The 18,620-nt window shown below is 42.6% G+C and overlaps 1 protein-coding gene across 18 annotated transcripts in view; it reads left to right on the top strand.

Annotated features, from left to right (window-relative positions):
- Positions 1 to 18,620, top strand: part of ANK3 (ankyrin 3) — a 388,986-nt gene that overhangs the window by 240,107 nt on the left and 130,259 nt on the right. For 12 of the 18 annotated variants that reach the window (XM_079975564.1, XM_079975557.1, XM_079975556.1 and 9 more), the window contains exons 2-6: positions 9,861 to 9,962; positions 10,715 to 10,813; positions 11,854 to 11,952; positions 16,927 to 17,025; positions 17,812 to 17,997. In XM_079975564.1, coding sequence (XP_079831690.1) covers positions 9,861 to 9,962; positions 10,715 to 10,813; positions 11,854 to 11,952; positions 16,927 to 17,025; positions 17,812 to 17,997 — 585 coding nt within the window. Of the gene's footprint in view, positions 1 to 9,860; positions 9,963 to 10,714; positions 10,814 to 11,853; positions 11,953 to 16,674; positions 16,732 to 16,926; positions 17,026 to 17,811; positions 17,998 to 18,620 lie in introns of all 18 variants that reach the window. The other 6 variants (XM_079975546.1, XM_079975542.1, XM_079975545.1 and 3 more) reach the window with 1 other exon arrangement.

Below are 18,620 nucleotides of genomic sequence, written 5' to 3'. Positions count from 1 at the left end.
TTGGTTTTCAGTTCGTTTTTTTAAAGGGGAAATAAAAATCTGTTCAAATAGCACTGGGTATATATAAACTGGCAAGAAATTTAAGGGCCTCCCGAAAGTAACAGAAAACAATGCTTTGTTTTCTTTTTCTTTGTGTCACCAGAAAACAGTATTTTAATGTCATTTTATAGTTAACTGTTCCGTGCAAAAAGAATTATCAGGGCCTCTGCTGTAGAAATGAAATCATATAGCAATGGCCAGGTTGAATAACAGACTATGGAGATAAAATGTTGGTAATAAAATCCTCTGCCTCTGATGTCAGTTTTCGCTTTTTTCTTTTGTACCTCCCAATGAGTGAGTCAGCAGATGGTGAGAATGGTTCTGAATTTGTTTTATTAAGCTGGTTTTATTAGCCTCTGTGTTATGGCTGGTTTTATGACTTTTTATATTTTTTAGCACGGTATGATGGCTTTTGTAATTAGCTTGCTATTGTTGTTTCTGCATTTTAATATTGTATGCAAGCTACCTTAGGAGGAGAGTTGCAGTTTATAAATCTTTTAAATAAAATAATAAATACAGTATAACTAAATACAGGTTTCCAGGTTGGTAAACAAATTCAGGAAAATAAGGATTCCACTTACTGCCTCCCAAGTATAGGACTGCAATGACAAAACTACCTCAAAATGTTAATCTATAACACAACACCTGCTCACAGTTTTAGGTTGCCAACATTTTGATGTTATTGATGTCATTTTTCTTTTTTAGTTCATTTCAGGATAGAAAAGACAACACTCTGGGTTACAAAATTTGTCCAGAAAAAGCAGCATGGTGCCTTCCAGATGTTTGGAACTGCAATTCCCATCAGCCCCTGTGTGCCCACTGAGTGGGTTTCATGGGAATTGTTGTCCAAAACATCTGGAGAGGTTTCAAGGCTTTGCCCCCAAAAGAAGGTAAATTAATTCTGGGCAACTGCTCTGCATGCCTCCACCCCAATTTGCTTGCCTCTAGGTAAAGGTAAAGGGACCCCTGACCATTAGGTCCAGTCGTGACTGACTCTGGGGTTGCGGCACTCATCTCGCTTTATTGGCCGAGGGAGCCGGCGTACAGCTTCTGGGTCATGTGGCCAGCATGACTAAGCCGCTTCTGGCGAACCAGAGCAGCGCATAGAAACACTGTATACCTCCCCGCAGGAGCGGTTCCTATTTATCTACTTGCACTTTGACGTGCTTTTGAACTGCTAGGTTGGCAGGAGCTGGGACTGAGCAATGGGAGCTCATCCCGTCGCAGGGATTCAAACCACTGACCTTCTGATCGGCAAGTCCTAGGCTCAGTGATTTAACCCACAGCACCACCCGCATCCCACTTGCTTGCCTCTAGCAGGGATCAAATATTATGTTTAATTCTGTTCTACACATTCCCCTAGCGTCTTGATAGGTTTCTACTTTTCTTGTTTTCAAGTTGTCGCCTTGGGCTTTGTTCCCAGGAGGAGCTAAAGGGGTGTGGATTGTTTTGCTTCTGTCCAGTAGTACATCCCATTCAAGTCTGTTCTAGAACACTCTATTATATACCAGATGGGGGTAGAAGGCCAGCCCAGCCAGTTCTCTTCAGCATTTGGAAAGCCAAGTCCATTTGCTACCAAGAAAGTTTGTCAAGATGTAAAGTCTTGGATCAATTGGTAGATGGGAATCCTGTGTCGAGCTTGATTGCCCCTTGTCAAAATAGCTCACTAAAGAAGATAATTTACATATTTATTTTCGCTGAGTGACAAATTTGGCAAGATCTGAGACAACAACAACAAAAAAGAGAGCCTAAAATTGGGGGCATAAATCTGCTAAAGGAGACAGAGGCAATGTGCTCTTCCAAGCAGGGCCGACCCGCCCGAGACATTTTGGCACCTGAGGCAAACCACAAAATGGTGCCTCCGCCTTGCTAGGGGTGAGTGAAGATCGGCATCAGGAACATGGGAGGGATATAAAGATCTATGTTGGGAACAAAGCTGAAAAGAGACTAGCAGTACCTACTATCTGCTGCCCCTGTGGATCCTGACACCCAAGGTGGTCATAGGATCAAAGAAGTGTAGAATTGGAATGGACCACAAGGGTCATCCAGTCCAACCCCCTGCAATTCAACGTGGGGCTCAAACCCGCGACCTGGGCTGCACCACTTCAATCTGTGGGAGAAGGATCACATTTTTGAATGCTTCTCTATATTAAAACTCTCAACTAAACAGAAAACGAGCACAACAAGGAAAGTGTTAGCCCATGTGCTTGTTTATAGAGAGCTGTTTTGTTTGTCTTTCGTTTGTTTTCAAATGGTATCAGATTCTACAAGTGGAGAAAGTGGTACAGTCCCTACTCCCAGCTCATTCTGCTGTGTGTTTAGCAGACCCTTTCTGGTTTTGGCTGTGCTACATTGGGGTTAGTTTCTTCTCTGTTGAGAATGTACATAATCTACAGCTTTTGCGTACAAATATTTCTTCCATGCTGCACATAGCAAGACCAGGATAGACTTCAAGCAGAAGTTCATCACTTCAAAAAAGGGTTGCTACCCCCATTCCATGAAAAATGTTCGTATCCTTCTGTTGGGAGACAAGCCAGAATGTGTTCTGTTCAAGAACAATGAGAACCCACTAGAGGTTTCTCTGCACAACAAATGTTTACGGTGGAGTAGGGAAGCCAAACAACAACCTAATGCTCTTTTAATAAACCCATGCTATGACAGTAATGTTAAATACCACAAAAACATTCAAAATAAGATAAAAGTGGTATAAATACTGTTTTTGTAGTGGTGTAGGGCCATAGTTTTCCAACTGTGTTCCCAGGAATCCTTTGAGGGTGTTTGGTTGTTTTTTTTTAAAGAATCAAGTGGTATATAGTTTTTTTTAAAAAAAATAAACTCTGGCGGTCCTGCAGAGCTTGGCATGTGGATCTCAGTGAGAAGATCCATAATCTCAGGTACGTTTTTCGCAAATGCTCTTTAAATGCCACTTTCCAATTCTCCTCTGCTTCTGTGGCATTTTGTGTGTACGTCACATTCAGTTTGCATGAGGCAACAGAGGCCCTACAGACGAAGCACATTCTTTCTCTCAGAGAATTCTGGATGCTGCAGTTTACCCCTCACAGATGTAACGGTTCCCGACAACCCTTAACAAACCACAGCACTTTGAGAGAATGAATGTACTTTGGATGAGCTTTAATGGTATGGTGAATACTGAGCCCTAGAGTCAACCTTCAGGTGCACCTCTCACACCCCAAAAAGAAGGTTCCCAAGCAGGCAAACAGCTGTGGAGAGGATTCTCTGAGGAAGTTTGAAAGTTACGTGGTGTATGAGATGAAGCGTATTTGCTTTAGACAGGAAGATTTGGGCTCAAAGCCCTTGTCAGAGCCTTGAGTCACCTTGGACATTATTCAGCGGCATATAAATATTGTTATATAAAAATGAATCAAGCTTTATTACAATAGCATAAAATACAACTTTTTTTAATTTAAAAGAATCCAGTTAGCTATCTAACATCTCACAGGATAACAGTGTCCCCATGTATGTCACACTAGACACAAGACAACCACACACATACCTCTGTGTGTGTGTGTGAGAGAGAGAGAGAGGGTTAGTCCAAGAAATTTTGCTACCAGAGGCAGGGGGCAACATAGGTTGCCCTCCCTTCCATGGACGGAAGCCAGTTTCTCCATGTGCTTAATCAGAGTTGAACTATTGGCATTTTACTTTGCATGTTTACACATAGCCGGATCCCACCGTTAGGCAGAATGAAGCAGCTACCTCAGGTGGCAAATCCTGAGGTGTGCACAGTAACAATAAGGTGTTGGAGCTGCATCTGCTATGCACTTTGTAAGCTCTCCTGCTCGCCTCAGGGACACCGTAGGATTCTGTCCAACACTGAACCAAGATTCACTTACCAGTCTGGTGATGGAAAGAAGAAGTGCCAACTTATCTTCTGCCTCAGGCAGCAAAATGTCTTGGGCTGGCCCCTGAAAACACACTATATATTAAAAAAACCACAGCTGGAATGTTTATGCTGTACAGTGGTACCTCAGGTTAAGTACTTAATTTGTTCCGGAGGTCCGTTCTTAACCTGAAACTGTTCTTAACCTGAAGCACCACTTTAGCTAATGGGGCCTCCTGCTGCTGCTGTGTCGCTGGAGCAAGATTTCTGTTCTTATCCTGAAGCAAAGTTCTTAACCTGAAGCACTATTTCTGGGTTAGCGGAATCTGTAACCTGAAGCGTATGTAATCCGAGGTACCACTGTATCTGAATTAAGTAAAGATAATTATCTTCAGCTTATACCAATCATTATTAGATGTGAAAAAGGTACAGTGATAAACCATCAGTCACCTTATGTGTGAGCATACCATACAGACTGTGGCTTCTTCTCTGACCATTTCCAATTTGCCATTATCTGCACTGCAGCTACAGGAACTCCATAATTAATGTAAAAAGGGAATATGAGATCATATTCAATGCATGGCTAAGCAAGGCTAAGCACATTGAAAGCTGCAGTTTCAGGGAAAGGCAACGTTGAACATCTACAGTGCTGCCAGTTTTTATCAGTGTCCCAGCCCCATTATTTGCTTGATATTTGACTGGTCAGAAAACACCCATTTTCCTTTTCTTTGTACAGTGGCAATTAAAAGAACACAATTGACCACTTAGAAATGTTGACACTTGAAAAGAAAGGGTGTTGTGTTTTATTTCCTCTGAAAAAATGCTCTAATAGCAACCTAAAGTGTTCTGTCTGTATGGGACCAGCCATTCAAACAATTTGAAAATCGCAGAACGTGCAAAAAGGCTATAACAGCGTGCCAAGAATAATTATCCATTTGAGAGACAGAATCTCTCTCTTTGGGATTTTACACTGCTGACTTCCACCTTCATTTTCTAGGTGAACTTTACTTTCAGTGTATGTTATTCCCCAACCCCCAACTCAAATAATGCAATCACTGGTTTATAAGAAATCTTATGAGCCACCTGGGAAGAGCTGTAAAAATCAAAGCATTGATAACTAATCACAAAGGATCAAGTTCTTGGTTTCTGGCTCCAAGAAATGGCAGCAGCTCTTGGTTAAGAACGGCAGAGGAAGCAGGCTGTTGTGAAATTCATATTGCAGGCAAGAGATCCAAGATGGAGGTAAAAGTCTGTGAGCAGGAGGTAGGCTACATCAAAACAGAACAGGACAAGAACAAGCTGCACCAGCAGGCATGGGTAGCAAGCAAGGAAATAGTCCAGCAGCCAGGTGACTGGCACTGGACAGCCATTTTTGCCCCCTTCCCACATGTGCTTCATCATTAAGCTGTTAGTGAGGGCAGTTTTTGTCTCTTGATGGTCACATGCATCTCATGTGCATCCTGGTCCTGGGACAATAGGGCATGATAGATGAGCATCCTTGGGTACTGTGTTCCCCATGCTGTCGAAAGCATACCAGTTAATGATGGAAAACTCCAGATCCTCCAAGTGTCCCTTTTTCCAGGGACAGTCCCAGATTTACAGAAGCCGTCCCGGTTTCTGATTTGATCCTGGAATGTCCTGCTTTTCCTTAGGATGTCCCTATTTTCATCAGAGAAATATTGGAGGGTATGAAGTCATCTGAAGGCAGCCCTGTATGGGCAAGTTTTATTATGTTTTTATATATGTTGGAAGCTACACAGAGTAGCTGAAGTAGAAATATAATAACAGTAACTATAATAGTTATTGTTGTTGTTATTGAATGGGACATCCCTATTTTCATAGGAGAAAGGTTGGAGGATATGAGACACTTAACAGTAAATAAACGTTTTTTACTGGCAGGGCCTGAGAGCTTGAACCACAAGTTGCTGCATAATCTTGAATTTATAATTCAGAGGTATGTGTGTATGTATGAATGAATGAACGAATAAATAAATAAATAAATATGGTAGCCCTGTGGGACAACATGGAACAAACAAGTTTTGCCTTGGGTGTTCAGCCTTAAGGGTTTCGAAACATCAGAAGATTGAAAGGTGTTGGCTGTAGTCCACTATGAACTTGTCATTCAGGAGACCTACTGAAATGTGAAGAAATGAATTGTCCAAGAGTACAATAGTTCAATTTCATGTTTCAATGAGGTTTCTGCAAGTGATAACTTGGTAAGGTAAAGGTAAAGGGACCCCTGACCAGTAGGTCCAGTCGTGACCGACTCTGGGGTTGCGGCACTCATCTCGCTTTATTGACTGAGGGAGCTGGCGTACAGCTTCCGGGTCATGTGGCTAGCATGACTAAGCCGCTTCTGGCGAACCAGAGCAGTGCATGGAAACGCTGTTTACCTTCCCCACTGGAGCGGTACCTATTTATCTATTTGCACTTTGACATGCTTTCGAACTGCTAGGTTGGCAGGTGCAGGGACCGAGCAACAGGAGCTCACCCCGTTGCCGGGATTCGAACCGCCGACCTTCTGATTGGCAAATCCTAGGCTCTGTGGTTTAACCCACAGCGCCACCCGCGTCCCTTGATAACTTGGTAACCATGACAAAACTTGTGTGCAGCATAATCCTATGCATGCTTACTCAGAGGTAAGTCCACTAACTTCAGTGATGCTTACTTCACAAAACAGGGCTTAGCCAAAATGGGACCTTCCAGGTGTTGTGGACTACAGTTCCAGTAATCCCTGTCCACTGACCATGCTTTCTGGGGCTGATGAGAGTTGTAGTCCAAAACATCTGGAAGGCCCATGTTGCCCACCCCTTCCTTAGAAAGTATGTATGCAACCTTACAAAATCAAAAGCCAAGGCTCCCTCTTTTTGTTTTTGTTTCTATTTTAATCATTTGTTCCTGAGAAAGAAATGTTAGCAATGCACTCAGTGAAAAAGCCAAGAATCCCCATCGAACTTCCCACACTCCATGCCACAACCTTTAATTTTAAAACTCTTGCACTTGAAAATGTCATGGCGGCAGTGGTGGTGGTGTGTGTGTGTGTGTGTGTGTGTGTGTGTGTCTTTTATTCAAAGTAAAAGCAACACACAAGTGGGAAGCTGGTAACCATTACACAAGGGCAAGGCGACCTTTTAAAAAACAGGGAAAATAAATTCAGACTTTAACCAGGGTAGCCAACTTGTTAGGGGTGTTGTGCCCTTATTAGTTACATGGCTGAGGTAATTGTGATGGCTTCTCACATCAGGGTTGTTTAAAAAGTTGGACTTGCCAAAAACCCCACAAGCAGTGGAGGGGTAAAAATGCAATGACTTTGAAAGGCTGCCCATGTTAAGTCTCTGTTTTATATTTAGTTTTCATCCCACTATCTCTGAGGAGTGGGTTTTATCAACAGCATTCCTCTCCCTGAACCATCCCTCCCCTCTCTGGCCAGAAACTGCTGAAAACTGCTGATGGAGATTTTTTTTTTTTACCCACCTGCTGACTATGCGAAACCGGCAACTTGTTAACACTGCGACAGAAAAAGGTCCCTGAGATCCTTGATAATCCGGATAAAATGCTGGCTTTCTATATACGTGCCCATGTGCCTGCTTGTTTGAAAGAGCTTCAGCATTACCTGCCTCCTGTGATAACATGCATTGTTCACAGCAGTTAGCAAGTGTTGGGAGTGATTCAGGTTGCTCATTTTGCAATTTCAGAAATAAGGGCCACTTTGGGTGGGGACAGCATGTGGTTGAGTGAAAGAGGCAGTGGAGGCTGGTTAATTGGGGTAAATGAGTCATTGCCCCATCAGCCAGCCCCTACTTGCCTCCCTCCTTACATATAGCAAGTCCTGGAGGTGTTCCTGGCCACCAGCTTCCTCTTCCTTAGTCTCAGTGTTGCCCTGCTAGTATTCAGCAGGATGGGGACAAAGCTAGAACTCGTTGGCTCTGCCTGTCACTGCCTCTAGCGCCACCCACTGCTGACCTCCCTACCTGCCAATGGGCACCAGCCACCATTGGAAAGAAAGGACATCCAGATTATTCAAGCCAGGGCAGAATTTGGGTGAATATTGCACGGCAGAGTCAGAGTTAGGATAATACTTGGAGAGAAAGGTTAGGAGCCAGGGTGGAATTTTTGGGGAGTGGGGGAAGCTGGGGGCACCCCTGCACAAAACCTGATAGCTTGTGGACAGAAGCTGCCCAAATTTGGCAGGTGCCTTGGCAACAGAATCTAGAGCTCACATGCTTTTTAGACCCCTGGTAATGGTTACTTGATAGAATAGAGTCTTGTGAGGGAGCAGTTGGCTACTTGAGAAGTCTAGAAGTGAGAGGCCAACTTCATAATCAGCCAAATTGTTTTTGCTTGTAGTTCTTTCCCAGCAGGGGGAACCTGTGATGTCGAAGTCTCTGTATGAAATCCAGCACTGAAACCCCAAATAGCTATTAGTCATATGTGGCTTGTGTAGCGATAATAGTGATTGCTGGGTAATTGTGCTGGCACTGGGCAAAAGTCACCGAAAGACATCTCCTTTCTGTCAAGGAACCAAAGGTGATTTATAGCTTAAAAGCAATCACAAAGCTGTATCCAGGTGTTGTGCCTGATCTGAAAATAGCTCGCATAGGGAGCATGGAGAAACACATGGCTATCCTGCCCTCATAGTCCCTAACCTTCCAGTGTCGAGTATGGAAGGTTTGTAGGGGGCTGTCTGCACGGGTTCACTTGAACATGAATTGAAGCCGAGCAAACGTGGATAGTGCACCACTGCAGACCTTTCCTGATCATCATCGGATGGTCAGGAAGAGACTGGTGTACATATGGGGGTGTTGGGGGGTGAGGTTGGCATACAAAGCCCAGTGCCTCCTATATGAGTTTATATCTCCTGTTCAAGCATAATGCCTGAACAGGTCTTAAGAGAAATGATAAAAAAATTACGGTGTTTACTTTTAGGTTCTCATTTTACTTTGTGTAAATGTGTGAGCATTTTGAGGGCTGCTGTTCTGTGGGAAATTGAATTGGGAAAGGAATGAGCCTTTTACAAATCTACAGGGAGCAGAGAGGAGATAACTAGTAAATATGAATATATATTTTTAAAGTTATATTGCACTGCATGTTTACCAAGATGCATAGTTAATTGTACATAATTTATGGACTTTCAAAAAATCCACTAAGAACTCATGCTGATTGCTTTCGCTCCAAGTGCCTCCATTTCTGAGCTAACAAGGGTATGGAGGGAATTTTGCATTATCGTCCATTTGCAGTGGAATCCTTGGACATCCCTTTTCATACCCAGGCTACCTTAATCACACTTGTTCACTCTTTACTTTCTCAGACTAATGCAGATATGTCTCCCCAACCTTTCCATGTACACACATTAAGGCATGCTGTGACCTCAAGCCACACAGACTGTTTCTGTAGATTTCTTCTGTAGAGAAGGAATAGCCAAACTAGTGCCTTTCAGATGTTGGTGGACTGCAATTTCCATCATCTCTAGCTGTTGGTTATGCTGTCTGGGACTGATGGGAGATGGAGTCCATCAGAATGCTAGTACTAAGGCTGGAGTGTGTACAATTTATAGAGTATGCACAATTCTACATCACAGACTTTTATATAACAAAAGTATTTCACGTAGATAGCAAGCTGAGCAGTTAATAATAATAAAACTTGTTATATATATGCAAGCATTACTAATGTGTGTTGGGAATGCCATCATGTGCAACATGCAATTGGGCTGGATCTGATCTATACTGATGCCATCTGACAAGGGGGGATTTTTAAATTATTATTAAAAAATACTGGCTTAAGAAAAAATATTGTAAATAAAATATATTATTGAATTGGCGAATGCGAATTATCCTCATGCAGAATGTAGATTATTTTGGTTCAGTGTGTGAATGTTTCCAGTTAAAAAGCACAACGTGCAATTGATATGTCAGCTTCACTTAGTTTGTGCCTTGTGTTCAGGATTTTAAATGTCTTATTTCCTCTTTTTCTTCTCTTGCAGTCTGACACCAATGCAAGTTACCTACGAGCTGCCCGGGCGGGCAACTTAGAAAAGGCTCTTGACTACTTAAAAAGTGGAGTGGACATCAACATCTGCAATCAGGTTGTATAAGTATTTGATTAACAAGTGTTTTGGTTTGAATTCTTACTCGTTTACATTTGCACCTACTTCAGCCGTCATTTGGTATAGTCCTAAAGTTTAAGGAAATGGAAGTATGTGGATCATTACATCATCATAATTATTCTTTCAACTTACATAAGCACTGTACAAAGTGTAAATAGGTTCCTGCCAAAATGGCTCACGAACTAATATATGCAGAACAGAAGGGAGAAAGGATGGAAGTAGAAAGGAAAAAACAAAGTAAGATAAGTCAATGGTGCTATTCTGTTCATGTCTACTTTAGAAGTAAGACCTACTAAGTCCACTGGGGCTTAACTCTCATGTGAGGAACTGCACATAGGAGTAAAGCTTTGCATTAAGTTCTGATTTCATGAAAGAAAAAGCTCTAACATTCAAGGAAGTAAGTCTAGCTGAAGTCTGGCTCTTGCTTAATACTGCAGCATCAGGGCACATCATACTGTGCAAAAAAGAGGTGGTTGTAATTGTATTGTCCAAAGGATGCTTGTTAGAATCGATTTGTAGCGTGTTCCAACTACAAGGTAGCTTACCACTTTGAAATATGTATTGCTTCATAGAAGCAATTAATTAGAAAATGGGTTTGAGAATAGCTTTCTTTATTTCCTTTCCGCAAGCTCTCATCGTGTCGGAATGTGACCTTTTAGGCCTCTTGACATATTGTGTGTTGTTCTGGGCACCCTGCACCAACCTTTCCCATTCCTTTTTGTTTTTATCAGAATGGGTTGAACGCTCTCCATCTCGCCTCCAAAGAAGGCCACGTAGAAGTTGTTTCAGAACTGATACAGAGAGGTGCCAATGTGGATGCAGCAACAAAGGTCTGTTAGCTGATATCTAAGTGTCCTGCTGTTTTCCTACACAGATTCCTCACTCACAAAGTGTTGGCCAATTGAATGCAGACAATAAGGCCTTAAACGTCAGGAGCTGTAGGGGAAGGTGTGATGTAATTTTTTGTGTGTGAAATCTCCTGTCATACAGATGACAAATATATAGGCAAATTCCCGTCAGGGAATGAGTCGTCCTTCACTTACAGGCCCACTTTCCATATAGTCAGTGATTAGGGTTGGATAGATAGATCCTTGGTAGAAAAAACACTTAGCATGCCAAAGGCATTGTTCTCTCAATCTGCAAATTCAAGTGGTAGGTGCTGACTCTGGCCACTGAGGGGGGAAAAGGACTTATTGTTCTAATTGACTGATCCCTAAGGTTTGCGTAAGGTTTTTTTTAACATCTTTTTTTTTTAAAAAAAAAAATCTTTCCACTTTGGTGATGTGGTTCTTGGTCCAAAAAATTATTCACTCCTGGATAACGCTGATCATATGGAAAAGTGAACATATATCTTTTACTTTTCATAGCTGCACTAAGGAAGAAGGAATTCTGGAAAGTTTGACTTGTTGTACAATGATCTATAATTCTGTCTTCCACATAATTCAACTTTTGTATCTCAGTATGGGAATTATGTCAGTGAAATCCAAATAAAACCATGCAGATTAGCTGCAGTCTCGTAATGCATATTTCAAGTAGCCCTCATCACTCTACAGGTTTTTCCAAGCACCAATGATTTAGCTTGTAATATTTAAATTATTGTATTTATAATATCTTAAGCCATTTTTTCTTGATATGTATTAAAATGATTTAACTCTAAAACAGTTAGGTAGTACGATGAGTTATGAACTGCAGCAGCCTAAATTTCTAATGGGGACACTGCCAAAATAATTTGCAAGACCCCAGTAATATCCCTGGACATCGAACACAGAGCCTGTTACTCGATTGACAAGTTCTGCCATGTCTTCCTGCTGCATATGCTACTGGAGTTCATTAGGCATGTTTCACATTCTGTCCCCTTATCTCATTTCAGAAAGGAAACACAGCTCTGCACATAGCATCTCTGGCTGGGCAAACCGAAGTGGTGAAAGTGCTGGTTACGAGCGGGGCCAATGTCAATGCACAGTCACAGGTAAAATTGCTTTGCTTAGAGCTCAAAGGCTGATGTGGGTTTACATGCAGTCTGTCTTTTCCCTCCTTTCCTTTCCTTCTTTCCTTCCTTCCTTCCTTCCTTTTTTTATTTTTTTGAAACCCCCCCCCACAACATGATAACATTAATCTTTTATGTCTGATAGCTTTCCAAGAATTAACATTTGGAATAAATTATTGGGCAGAGTGATTTGTACAAACTCATTCCTTGCAATCAAACTTGTGCCCTTTTCAGACGTTGCCTCCATCCATGTTGTACCTAAGGAGAAGTCAGGAGTAGGTCAGGTCCTTGTGCATGACCTCCCCATATCTCCTCACAGAAATTAACTGCTCTTGTCAGAAGGCAACATCTCTCCTGAACTTGAAAGATTAAACCCTGACTTATTTTCATGGTGAAAGGAATAGGAGAAGGCATGGGTGTGGCAGATTGAGCCCAGGCCTGCTCCCAATCACTCTCCAGGAACAATCTGAACAGCTTTGTGTTGACTTCCAGGCTGACATATAGTGACAGGCCCAAGATCTCCCAATGAGCTCCTTGGCTGTGGGGAGAGTTGAACCTGGGTCTACCCAGTCCTAGGCTGACATTCTAACTATTAAAGCAACACCAGCTTTCTAGCATAACTGTCCAAACACAGGTCAGAAGTTGTGGGGAAATAATAATTGGAAAACGGAACCCCCGCTCTCTTTCTCTTTGTGCTGCCGAAAAGGTTGAGAGAAGAGAGTACTTTGGGTTCAGGTCTACTTCAGGCTCTTAAGAAAGCAGTGCTCAATTAATGCTGTCTTTCTCCTCCAAAATTCAGTCTCTGTTGCCTAGGAGGAATAAAGTCCCTTCTCAAAGTACATTTCCATCAACTTTCTGTACAGTTGACCAATGAGATGAATGCTGGTCATCGTGTGTTGCTGTGTATAAAATGTCCAGTGACACAGAGCACAGTCATACATTTCACCTTCTTGCTTAAGGTCTGCCCTCCAGCATCATCCAAACTGCATTGCTACATGGCTGGAATGGCTGATGATAAAAGCAGAACAGGGGAGGATCCCTGGGCCTGCTTGCATTCTGAAAGGGGTTGTGGTTCACAGTTCCTTTGCAATGTTAGTGAAAATGCCAAACTGAAATCCCCCTTGAAATAAAGCCTGCCATAGTAAATGTGCTTATCCTGCCATAATGAAATAAGAATCCTATCTCCACCCAATGTTTTGATGGCAGGCTTGTGAAAAGGAAGGTTTAAAATAATGTGTTTTGAAATAATGTTTCTTCTGCGCTGCTTTAGTACTCTGTAACTTATATGTACACACACACACACACCTTCCGTTTTATATTCCTTATATGGATAGGATGAAAAGATTCTGAATTGCCCAAGGTCAATTTGACCTTTTTCTGTTTGCAGAGTTTGGAGCATGGGGTGATTCCTGGGATGGGGATTGCATGTTCCCTCAGAATGGGTCATTCATGCTTGGCCATGACTGTTTCCTCCACATGTGGAGAGCAGGGCGTGGAGAGGCTCCACCCATGAGGCAAGATGAGGGAACTGCCTGAGGCAGTGGAATCCTCAGAGTCAGCAGGTCCTGATGTAGATCTTCACTCACCCCTTCTTCCCTGGCAGGGAGGGTGGGAGGATGCCATTTTGTGGTTCATCTTGGGCAGCCTTGTTCCAGGGGAGTGTTGACTTCCCATGCCACACTGGCCTGCACACGATGTGCTTTTGCTGTAATTAGGTGTAGCATGAGGCACCAGGTTTCCAGCGCCACAGCTCACAGTGTCCTGTTCTTTCCCAGGACCCCATTCACCATGCCTCTCTCAACAGTGCTATCTGGACAGAAGTCCTTGGCCTCACTCAGTAGAACGAGGATGGCCACCAAATGTAGCATGTCACGAAGTTATTAAATACACGTTGCCACCTAAAGAGCATCCCTGCCCCCAATTTGGTCCAGAGGCTTAAACACTTCTTAACCTCCCAACTAGGTACTCCTCTTTGCGCTATGAGTAGCTTTCCTACCATAGACCTGGGTAGGAGCAGGCTGCTGCATATATCAAGCTAAGTAACAGAAGGGCTATCAATGTGAATGGCCTGGTGAAGGGTTAGCCAACATGGTGCCCTCCGGATGTTGGTGGGCTGCAGCTCCCGTCATCCCTGAGCATGGGCCATGCTGGCTGGGGATGATGGGAGTTAGAGTCCAAGAACATCTCGAGGGCCCCACTTTGGCTACCCCTGGTCTGGTTCGTTTCAACATGTCCAACATGGGGCAGTATGGGAAAAGAGGGCAAGGTTTGTAGTGTCAATAATTTCTATTGTGCCTTCTGGCCTGAACCAGGAGCTCTTCCTACACTCGAGTAGGACCCTGGTAGAGACACATGCTCGACTGGCATGTTCTCTCCCTCCTGGCCATTCGTTCAGGAGCTTCAAAAGCTTGCTTCAGCCCAAACATCACAGCGACCAATGCCAACAGACACCGGCACATTTAGGGATCCGCAGAGTCTGTGCAGTTCGCGTGACAGAACTCAGCATTTTGGCTAATCTACTTTATTTACATATCAACACACACGGAGCACTGCATCATGGCTCCCTCTCTCTCTAGCATCACACAGCAAAGAGAAAAAGAACAAAGGACAATAGTCCCACTTCACACTGTAACACAAACATCCTGTCTTCATCACTTCCCACTCTGTGGAGTCAAAACATACACTGTCATGTGATAGACAACAATCCTATGACTGCAGTCATGGAGCAGGAATTCTAACAGCTCACAAGGTAGTTAATAAAATAAAAATAGACATTAACCCATGAACTATCCCTGCGCTCATCATCTGAGGCCCCTCTCTGTGAAAGATCTAGAAGGTGGCAACACAAGAAAGGGCCTTTTCTGCAGTGGCTCCCCACTTGTGGAATGCTCTCCCTAGGGAAGATCATCTGGCGCCTTTGTTACATATTTTTAGGTGCCAGGCAAAAACATTCCTCTTCTCCAAGGCCTTTAGCTAATTAAACAATCTGTGGCCTTTGAGGTTGTGGGAGGGGTTGTGTTTTTGTTGGTTACTATGGTCTGTATTTTTCTTTTTATTGTAAATAGCCCTGTGATCTTCAGATGAAAGGTGGTATAGAAATGTGATAAATAATGATGATGATGATGATAATTCCGTGTTCCAAACCACTTTAAAACTGCTTGTTACTATGTCATGCATTCTTCCATTGTTACGTTGCAAACTGCCCTGTGTTCCTTGGATGAAGGCTGGTATAGAAATACAATTAATAATAATAGTAATATTTAAACATCTCAACAGCCTAAAAGATATTATAAAATTAACAAGATAGTATTAAAATAAATACTGACACAGAGATAAAGCCTACCAACGCCACAGGTCTCCTGACTGCAAAGTCTTGACCAAACATCTCTAGTTCCTAACATTTTATTTTATTTTTAGCTGAGGGGAAACCTAAATAACCCACTCAAGCAGAGATTATTTTCATTGGCTGTGGGAGATTTTGTCTTTCTTTCTTTTTTAATGGCTGAAGTTACACTGGCAAAGAACACAGTTCTGTGACATTTCTATTTAAAATGCGCCTTTGGATTTGCCCAGTTCTTTTTTCCAGTTGGACACCACGTTCAATTTTGCCAGCTGTCTTCCAGCTGACTAGGAACAGCTGAAGACCTCCTGCCCATCTGGCTAATTGGAAACCTATGCTGAGTTTTCAAAATGATCCTGGAGCATGTCAGCTGATAACTGGGCAGTACATTGCCTTATGGAGAACAGGAGGAGCCTGTTTGTAGGAAACGAACACTCCTTCCTCCACAGAGGAGGAAGTTCCACTGGGGCTTCCTCTCCTTTAGATGATGAGCCCTTATGACTCACAACACTCTTTTCCACGGGGCAATTTCATACATTTCAAATAATGCAGTTTGCACATGTGATGAACAACTTTGGGGCGTACTCTCAATGGCAGTCCCAGGTCTCCCTCTGTGTAATGTGTACAACAGCCCTATAGCTAGGACTAATCTACAGATTAGCAATCTAATCTCATTGCAATGCCAGTTGTTTCACACTCCTTTGGGAAGCATAGACGGTGGACCATTTACTGAAGTCAGCAGAGAGGGATGAGAAGAATCGTAAGCGTTATTTCCTGAAGCTGACCTTGCATTTCCAAGGCATTGACTCTTTCCCCCAGAACTCAGTAGCCGGGCCAAGGTTGCTGAGTCAGCACTGGCGACATGGAGGAGTATACAGGAAGCCTTCACAAAACAAAATAATGCTTTTAAATATAGATCTGGTTTGGATGTAGCACTAAATAGATGAACAGCCACCTGTTTGGGGTGCTGTAGCTCGGAATTTCCTGCAAGGAGCAGAGCCTTGAACCAGATGGCCTAAAAGCCCTCTGTCCAACTCTATAATAAATTGTGTCTTAGTGTTAAATACATAAACCTTAGGTTTGTGCACCTGCCCCACTTTCCTCTCCTTCTCTAGAGTAGCCTCAAGAAGGAGATTAGAAGTTTTTACTTCTGTTTTAATTAACCACAGTTTATCACCATGTCCAAACTTAAAACTGTGGTTAATCTTAACTACAGTTTAGGGAAATAAGCTGTCTTTTAAAACCAGGGTTTGAAGGTGACATGTCTCAGTTCACCATATGTAGGACTAACCATATGTTGTCTGAATGACAACTGTGCTTCTCCTGTTGACCTGCTATTTATTTATAATCCCACTTTACCACAGATAACACTCCCTGAAAGTAAAAAAGGCAGCACAACAGGAAAGAAGTTTTCCACACTGGTGAGCATTCAGAAATGTGATCCATCACCTGCAGCCTGAACTGGTAAAATCTTTTCTGCCAAATCAGGACTCTGCCATCCCATTCTGTTGCACGTCTAACTATGCCTAGATGATTCTAAGAAGACTACAATGGTCACTTGATCAAAACTTTAGGTTTCCAAATAAAAGTTATACTATTATGTTTTTCTTTTTCAGAATGGCTTCACGCCATTATATATGGCAGCCCAAGAAAATCATCTGGAAGTGGTTAAGTTTCTTCTTGATAATGGGGCAAGCCAGAGCCTTGCCACAGAGGTAAATGTTCATTTTATACTTTCTTTGCCAAAGCGTTAAATATATTGAAATGTGGAAGTACAACATAGCACCACTCCTTCATATGAAATAAATGAAAACATTAGAGGTGTGCACAAACTCCAGGAGAAATTAGCCACATTGGAAGCTCTTGTCTGGTGCAGTACCAGAGACATCCACAGATAATCCATAATCAAAACATAATTACCAGTATAAAGTCAGCATTGATGTTTAAGAATGCAAAGAACCAGAGCTTAACATATCAGCAAATGAAATTTAGCAATAGCAGGAACTAAAGCTCATTCAAATCAGTTAGAGTCTCCAAGTTATTTTCAAGGGCAGATCCATAGTGCATTACAGTAATCCATCTGAGATGCAACTAATGCAGGGGCAAGTCTGAGCTTTCAAGGATTAGGCCCAGCTGGCACACTTTCTCCATGTGTGCAAAAGTAATCCTGGCTACAGTCACTACCTGAGTACCTAAGAACAAGGTTGGGTCCAGGAGTATTCCCAAGTATTGGTTTATTTATTTTTAAAGGAGAATGCAGCTCTATCCAGAACAGGCTGCCATCTTGTCCCTGGACTGTTAGGCCTCCTAAGAATCAGCATCTCTTTCTTGTATGAACTTTATTTCAGTTTGTTCACTCTCAACCAGTCCATCACTAATGCCAAACACCGATGTTAGCTTACACATAGCTTTGCCTATTAAGTACAAAACAACAACAACATTGCAACATTAAATTGAGTTCCTTAAAGACATGTCTGCTGCTTATTGTTGTTGTCTGGTAGGATGGATTCACGCCATTGGCCGTAGCTCTTCAACAGGGCCATGACCAGGTGGTTTCCTTGTTGCTTGAAAATGACACGAAGGGGAAAGTCCGTCTTCCTGCTCTCCACATTGCTGCACGCAAGGACGACACCAAGGCAGCTGCATTGTTGCTGCAGAATGACCACAATGCAGATGTGGAGTCCAAGGTTAGTAGCAGCTCTTGTTTTTTCCTGAAGAAGAAGAAGAAACAACAACAGATTGAGTGATGCATATAGTATCTCTGCTTCTCTGTGTTAACAAATTGAGAGTAGCCTAAGTCTTTTCTAGGTTTTACGGCTGCAGTTTCATTTAGCACCGTTGCAAGTTGGACCTGCACCACATGCGATTTACCAAGGCAATGTTAGCCCAGCAGCCATGACTGTTTTATCAGCTCTGGGAATGCAACAGAACCAAGAGATTTATCAGAACCAAGAGATTTATCAAGTGTTATAGCAGGCCACCATGATCAAATGACAGGCTTTTTGGCTTGGTGGATCACAAGGGGCAAAGGCCTACTTTTCATTCAGTACTTTCTCTTGTGAAGGGGAAGAAACATGTTGGTCTATATCTGAGCCAAATGCTAGTATCTGCAACTGTGATAGAATAATTAAATGGCAAATTGGTTGTTACTGATGTCCTGGGTTCTGTTTCTTGATCACACTGGAGCTTAGATCAGAGTGTGGCAGAAAGACTGAACTCAGAGAAGGACTTTGATGTATATCATTCGCTGCAGTACGGAAGCAATAACTGTGTTTAGTTTTCTTCTTTAAAGGTCGGCAGAGGCTGCATC

The sequence above is a fragment of the Podarcis cretensis genome (genome assembly GCF_951804945.1).
Source record: "Podarcis cretensis genome assembly, chromosome: 5".
Lineage (NCBI taxonomy): Eukaryota > Metazoa > Chordata > Lepidosauria > Squamata > Lacertidae > Podarcis > Podarcis cretensis.
The sequence above is the reverse complement of the archived record's forward strand: the minus strand, read 5'-3'. Positions and strand labels throughout refer to the sequence as shown.